Source organism: Aplysia californica, unplaced genomic scaffold, assembly GCF_000002075.1.
Source record: "Aplysia californica isolate F4 #8 unplaced genomic scaffold, AplCal3.0 scaffold00199, whole genome shotgun sequence".
NCBI lineage: Eukaryota > Metazoa > Mollusca > Gastropoda > Aplysiida > Aplysiidae > Aplysia > Aplysia californica.
In genome coordinates this window covers 157,374-164,689 of record NW_004797469.1, presented here as the reverse complement: position 1 = coordinate 164,689, position 7,316 = coordinate 157,374, and the positions used below count along the sequence as shown (strand labels likewise).

At 40.6% G+C, this 7,316-nt stretch overlaps 1 protein-coding gene across 1 annotated transcript in view; it reads left to right on the top strand.

The window, feature by feature from the left end:
- Nucleotides 1–1,291: 1,291 nt before the first annotated feature.
- Nucleotides 1,292–7,316, top strand: part of LOC106011845 (nucleolar protein 6) — a gene marked incomplete at its 3' end in the record, with an annotated part of 14,903 nt that continues 8,878 nt past the window's right edge. Inside the window, 3 exon segments of the mRNA XM_013082901.2 lie at nucleotides 1,292–2,131; nucleotides 5,379–5,564; nucleotides 6,537–6,653. Of these exon segments, the coding sequence (XP_012938355.1) occupies nucleotides 2,102–2,131; nucleotides 5,379–5,564; nucleotides 6,537–6,653 (333 nt within the window).

The following is a 7,316-nucleotide window of genomic DNA, read 5'->3' as shown; positions in this document are numbered from 1 at the left end:
GGCTGTGGTAATCTTGAGAAATTGAGGCTAGGGCATCAAAGTATTTTGGAAAGGTGTTTAAAAAGCATTTTCTGAGCTCGATAACTGTTGAAACTGGGGTAATGCCGAAACAGCACTCTCATCTCGTTGAATAGACGCTACCATCAGCATCGGCAAATGTCATTGAAAGAGACGGTTATGAGGCTGAAACAAAAGAATGAATTGAGTGTAGGAACTGATCTAAAATCTCTGTCTGTCTGTCTGTCTGTCTGTCTGTCTGTCTGTCTGTCTGTCTGTCTGTCTGTCTGTCTGTCTGTCTGTCTGTCTGTCTGTCTGTCTGTCTGTCTGTCTGTCTGTCTGTCTGTCTGTCTGTCTGTAAATATAAACACAAACACAGTTTTGGTGTAGAACAAAATAAGACAGTAAACATGCTATCAACTTTCCTGCTCTCTTTACTGTATAAAAATGCTTACATGATATGAAATACGCTTGCAAATAGTTTGAATGAAAGAATGAATATCTCGTTCTGGGCTAAAGACATAATACGCACACACAGAGAGAGAGAGAGAGAGAGAGAGAGAGAGAGAGAGAGAGAGAGAGAGAGAGAGAGAGAGAGAGTGAGTTTGCTATTATGATTATAAGAATTATTCCCGTCATTTTCTCTCTACGTCGGTTCCCAGGCTTTTTCGTTTTCCTTCATCTCATGGGATGGAACATTTGAAGCTGGCCAAAATATTAAAAATACGTCACTGTAGTCACTGACTAAAACCGGCAGTGGACGCTCCGTCTAAACGAAGCTTGAGTGCCGTGAATGTAGCCTCAACAGCGCCTGCAAACTGCATTCAGGGCGCCGTGAACGTAGCCTGCCAACTACATTCACGGCGCCGTGAACCTAGCCTGCAGACTACGTTCACGGCGCCGTGAACGTAGCCACTGCGTACTTTTATTTTTCCCTCTTTTGTGGTGTTTTATTTTGTTAGTCACAGTTAGTGTATTTCTTTCTTTCTTGTTATTGTTCTGATGTGTTGTTTTTCTATCAATTTTTTTTGATTGGGGAAAAAGGGGGGGTGGGGGTGTTGCATAGTGTAACGTCATTTAATTTGATGTTCTTAAAATGTTCACAAGAAATTCCGTGTGTGAAAGTAAAATTATTCAGTAACATATCGTCATATGTGTTCAAAATAAAGAAAAGACCTAGATTCTAACCCTAACCCAAACCTATCGCTCTATTCTTATAGTATAGGTAGATCTAGTCTACTCTACAGTCTACTGTATAATATAATAATGGTCGCTCGTTACGGAATTCCTCCCGTTATTTTTATGGACAAAAACAAAAACTGACTGAGATAGATCTAGAGAAAGAAAAATTGAAACCTCCTTTTTTATCATACACAGGCACATCATCATCAATATTATTATTATTGACAATTCAATAAGTTACAAAAATAACAAACAATAAACAACAAAGGGCAGCTCACCTAGAATCTAGTCCTAAACTAATCTTAATGAATGACGTGTGTACCAGGTGAAATATGAGAGAACCAAGTACTTTTTCGAATAATTTGATTAAGTTGGTAAACAAGCCAATCCTTCTCTATCGCATCCAATTATGAGTTTGAGAAGAAAGTCTCTCACGACGTACTAGGCAACAAGAATCTACAAAAGCCTCTTAGAGAAAACTAGATCTAGATCTAGGCCTACCGCCATTTTGACAACTATTGTAAACATTGCAATTGCCGCGAAGATGACTAAAAAACTACAACTGATAACTATCCTGAAAATAAGTGTGATATCTTGTGCTAGCTGGAATAATTATTTGAGATAAGCCTAAGATGTTTCAGTTTTCATATGACTTTTAAACAGTTTATACTTGTTAAAAGCACTGGGATCATCAATTTATCTGAGGAAACATACAAATTTCAACTATTTTGTTTTGTTGCGCAAAAAGGAAGTACATACTTTTTAGTACATAATCTATAGTTTTCTGTTTTTTTAATTGTAGACCGGAAGTTTAGTGTTTACACTTTCGGTTTTGATCCATGTGTTGCAGCGAGGCAAACAGAAGATCTAAACAATAGTTTTCATTGCTTCGGGGAGACAAGACTGCCGCCAACTCTAAAAGATGAAGAGAATACACACGGAAGACGATGAAGTAAGTTTGGTAAATTTTTACTTATGCACCCACACACAGATGCATTTATTTGAGGGATCTAGAGAATCATCTAGATTACTAGAGTCTAGAGTAGAATCTAATCTATTCTATGTAGATTCTAGATCTAGATTTAGAATCTAGATCTAGATCTAGATCTATATCTAGATCTATATTCTAGATATAGATATAGATTTAGATCCAGATCTAATATAGATCTAGAGTCTAGATTTCTAGATCTAGATTAGATATATATTAGATATAGATTATAGATATAGATCTAGAATCTATATATAAATCTAGAATCTAGATACTAGATATAAATCTAGATCTAGAATCTAGATCTAGTAGATCATAGAGTCTGAGATCTAGTCTAATGTAGAAATCTAGATCTAGATTAGATCTAGATCTAGACTGTAGTATTGTAGATCGCTAGATCTAGAACACATTCTCATCGGTCATGGCCACTAAAACCCTTGCAAATCCAAAATTGTTTTCAAGTAAATATCAATCCTATACTAATCTAGATTTAGATATAGATCTATACTATTTGCCAAAACATCAAATCATTGTCAAACGGAGTGTCTACGTACACGGCAACCGGGCACCTAGCCTCAGTGTCTACGTACACTGACACGATAACCGGCAAGTCAACCGGGCACGTAGTCTCAGTGTCACGTACATGGTAACCAGGCAGTTCAGAACTCCAAGTTCAGTTTTTGTCATTCGGTGTTGCCTTCATCCCCACCCCTCCCCCGACTGTAGGCTACCTTAAATAAAAATCAATAATCCCCCACCCCCCCACCCCATTCCGGAGCCCTAGATCTATACTTCGCAGCGCACAGGCTTTGATTGAATGAAATGTGGTGACCCCAACCGGTACTCACAATGTGATGTGCACACACAGGTTCACTGACCGGTCACGGTGGCGAGCCCGACAAGACGCTTGTATGACTTTCTTTTTTTTCAGCCAGTGACAGCACAGGACAAAATATTGATTTATTTTCATTCAGGTTTACTGTGTACGTTGATACTGTGACTAGGCGCCCGGTTACCGTGTACGTAGACACTCTGTTGTCAAATGCAGGGAGGGGGGTATATGCCTCCCTCAAACCCCCCAGATTCTTTTTCGGTTGACTAGTTCCCACCCTGCAATTGTTATTCGCTGGTTTTGGCCCCAAGAGTTGGGGGGTTTCAGGGATTTTACCATAATATATTTGATATTTTGCAGTTGTTAGGTTTGATATCTCAGCTCGCTGCGCATCAAACGTGTAGATCTAGGCTCAAATAAGGGGGGTGGGAACTACCGAAAAAGCACCAGATTCTTTTTAGGTCAGGGGGCCCCTGAAATGACGGTGCATAGAGAGTTTGCTGTCAAAATAAATGCCTAGATTTTTCGCTTTATCTGCGAAAAAGATGTTATCATTCCCAATACATATATATGGTAAAAATTATTAAATTGCAAAGCAATATCCCTGGTTTGGCATTGCAAAACAAAACTTGGTCTTATCATCATTCATTTTAAGTCTGTTTGATATCTTCCATTGGTTTACCTCCACAATACATTGTTCCATTCTGGTAACTAGACAATTGAAATTTGTTGGTAAAACAGACTTGTACAGCTGAGTGTCGTCTGCGTACATGTGGTAGTTAACGTCGTGCTTCCTATATATGGATACATTCTCTTTCGTTACCACAAAGGATGGGCGCCCTTCATGATCTTCTTCCATCACCGACTTGAATCCAGATTTTTATTTTCTAACCCAGTATGTCACAGTTATAACGAGGACGTTTGTCACCATAAACATCGACCATTTCCTGAAAACTTTGAGTAGTTTATGCGACTTTGTTTTATCGCGATGCCCAAACTTTAGCCCAGACACCAGTCTTACTACTTTTACACAACAAAATGTATCTTTATTTTTCTCACTAAAGAAATGTAGGACTCTTCTTTATAATATTGATACTATTGGGCTCAGATTGCCAGTGCACTGTTATTGAGAAATCAATATTTTTGAGTGCTAGATCTAAATGGTCAAAATATTTTTTTCTCCCCAAAATCACTTTTTGGTGAAATTACACAAAAAGTGCCACTCAAGACATGTATAGGTTTATTCCAAATGCAATTCTGAATACTTCCATCAAGGTACGAATGTTGTTTTTTTTCTGTTTGTGAATGCATCTTGTCCTTTTTTCAAGATTATAAAATAAAATTTTTTTTTTTTTTCAATATGGGGTGTTATGATCCAAATGTACACATTTTATGAAATGAATGCAAAAAACAGCAAATTTTTCAATATTTTCCAGTTCTATTTTCTTTGATGGTTATTTTGATGTATCATTTGACAAGGTGCAAACATATTTTTTGGTGGGTGGTTGACGGGTGCTCTGGTGCGGTTTGCTCCTTATTTCCTATCAAACATCTATCGTCCTTATCTCCCCTTGTTCTTTTTTATGTTTGTTACTCTCTTGTAACACCTCTAATCTTCTGGCGCTCATATGACCTTATGCAGTTGCGAGCGCTGTAGAACCTCTACTAAAACAAAAACATATTTTTTGAGTTTCTCCAAAGATGAAAAAAATTTTTTTTATCTGCATCCAGGCAAAATTGTGTTCCATAATTGCCTCTTACAGGAACCAAAATTGAAAAATACTCAAATAAATATTACAGATGTATTCTACAAACCATGCTGAAAAATTTGGTATATAATATGTTGATATTTATTTGAATTAGTGGCCCCAAAGACCTTTGAACTGCGCACTAGTCATCATCTCATTTCGCCCTCCCGGAAAAAATTCGTCCTCAAGCCGAAAATAATAGGTAGCGAATGAGTTAAATGTGAGGACATAGGGGCAAGCCCCCATAATCTCCCATTGGGAATTTATTCTTTGGTTTTAAAGACAACCCCTTCCGCATGTCGTGCCTGCGCATGTCGTGCCTCCGAGATTAGCTAACTGTTGCTAGGGGCAATGAACCCATGTTGCTAGGGGCGGTGAACCCATGTTGCTAGGGGCGGTGAAACCATGTTGCTAGGGGCGGTGAACCCATGTTGTTAGGGGCGGTGAACCCATGTTGCTAGGGGCGGTGAACCCATGTTGTTAGGGGCGGTGAACCCATGTTGTTAGGGGCGGTGAACCCATGTTGTTAGGGGCGGTGAACCCATGTTGCTAGGGGCGGTGAACCCATGTTGCTAGGGGCGGTGAACCCACACTATGATACTTTGACCTTTTCTCTCCTCCCACTTCCCAGGATGACCCCAGCAGGGACTCGGCCGCCAGTCTGGACACATCGGGAGTCTCCTCCACCCAAGCCCTGCCCGCCAAGAAAAAGCCGCGGTCGAAGCAGAAGGACAGTAGTCATGAGTTCAGCAGCAGGGAGATTGCCAGACTGCGCCACATGGGGGCTGTGGACCATTCCAGCTTGTTTAGGCTACAGGTGAAATATGTGCTTATTGGTCTGTCTGTCTGTCTCTCTGTGTGGGTGGTTGGTGGGTGTCACTGGGAGGTCCTACTTCTTCTCTCTCTCTCTCTGTTGTTTCTGTCTGTGTGGGTGGTTGGAGGGTGTCACTGGTAGGTCCTACTTCTTTTCTCTCCCTCTGTTGTTTCTGTCTGTGTGGGTGGTTGGAGGGTGTCACTGGCAGGCCTTGTGTATTTGTGCCCCCCCCCCCCCCCCTCTCCATGCCGTGGGTCTAGAGGACAACTATAAACTATTGTAGGTGTCCTGTAGGCCGGAATGGAGATTTTCCAATGTCCTCACCTTCCACTAAAGGACACAACTTGTGTCCCAACATCAGAGCTGTAACTTGACAAATGACACAACTTGTGTCCCAACATCAGAGCTGTAACTTGACAAATGACACAACTTGTGTCCCAACACCGGAGCTGTAACTTGACAAATGACACAACTTGTGTCCCAACTTCAGAGCTGTAACTTGACAAATGACACAACTTGTGTCCCAACATCAGAGCTGTAACTTGACAAATGACACAACTTGTGTCCCAACATCAGAGCTGTAACTTGACAAATGACACAACTTGTGTCCCAACATCAGAGCTGTAACTTGACAAATGACACAACTTGTGTCCCAACTTCAGAGCTGTAACTTGACAAATGACTCTGTTACAGCCAAAGAGCTCTCAGAAGAGTTCTTCTGTGTCCTACTTGAGAAAACATTTTGAGCCAAAGTATTAGATGTGGCAGTGAAACTACTTTTCCTACTTTCAAAACTTGCAGCCGGTGTTAGAAAATGGAGAAAACTATTGTAAGTGCTCAAGTTAGAAAACTGTCCTTCTCAAATGGCTCTTCCAAAAACAAACGAAACTATTGTAAGAACGGCTTTAGAGATAAGGCCGACGTAGAAAATGTTGACTGTACATAGAAAAAACTGTTTGTTCTGCGTCTGTGAAGGTGACTGAGTTGCTGAAGGAAGTGTCGGTGAAGGGCAAGCTACGCCAGAGACTCTCGGCGGCTGTTGACGCACTCACCAAACTGCTGCTGGCCTTGCCCGCGGGGACCGAGCACGAGGTATTTCTTGGTTTTGTTTTTTGGGGTTTCCTATTAGTAAGAATAATATTTGCATTTTTATGGCGCATATCCATGCTGCTCAGCATTCTCGCTGTGTTTTTTAACTTTGAAAAAAAAACCCTTACTGAAGTAAGTTTTGTCGTGCTGAAACAGGTGAGCTTGTGTGTGGATGTCTGACTCTCTCCTCTTTCTTTCTGTCTATCATCTGTGGTCCTTGTCTGTTCTCCTTCCTTCCTATCAAACATCTATCGTCCTTATCTCTCCTCCTTCTTTCCTATCAAACATCTATCGTCCTTATCTCTTTGTCTGTGTGTTGTGTGTTATAGAGCATTGACTGTGTGTTGTGTGTTATAGAGCGTTGACGGTGCGTTGTTTGTCTGTGTATTGTGTGTTATAGAGCATTGACGGTGTGTTGTGTGTTATAGAGCATTGACTGTGTGTTGTGTGTTATAGAACATTGACGGTGTGTTGTGTGTTATAGAGCATTGATTGTGTGTTATAGAACATTGATGGTGTGTTGTGTGTTATAGAGCATTGACGGTGTGTTGTGTGTTATAGAGCATTGACTGTGTGTTGTGTGTTATAGAGCGTTGACGGTGCGTTGTTTGTCTGTGTATTGTGTGTTATAGAGCATTGACGGTGTGTTGTGTGTTATAGAGCATT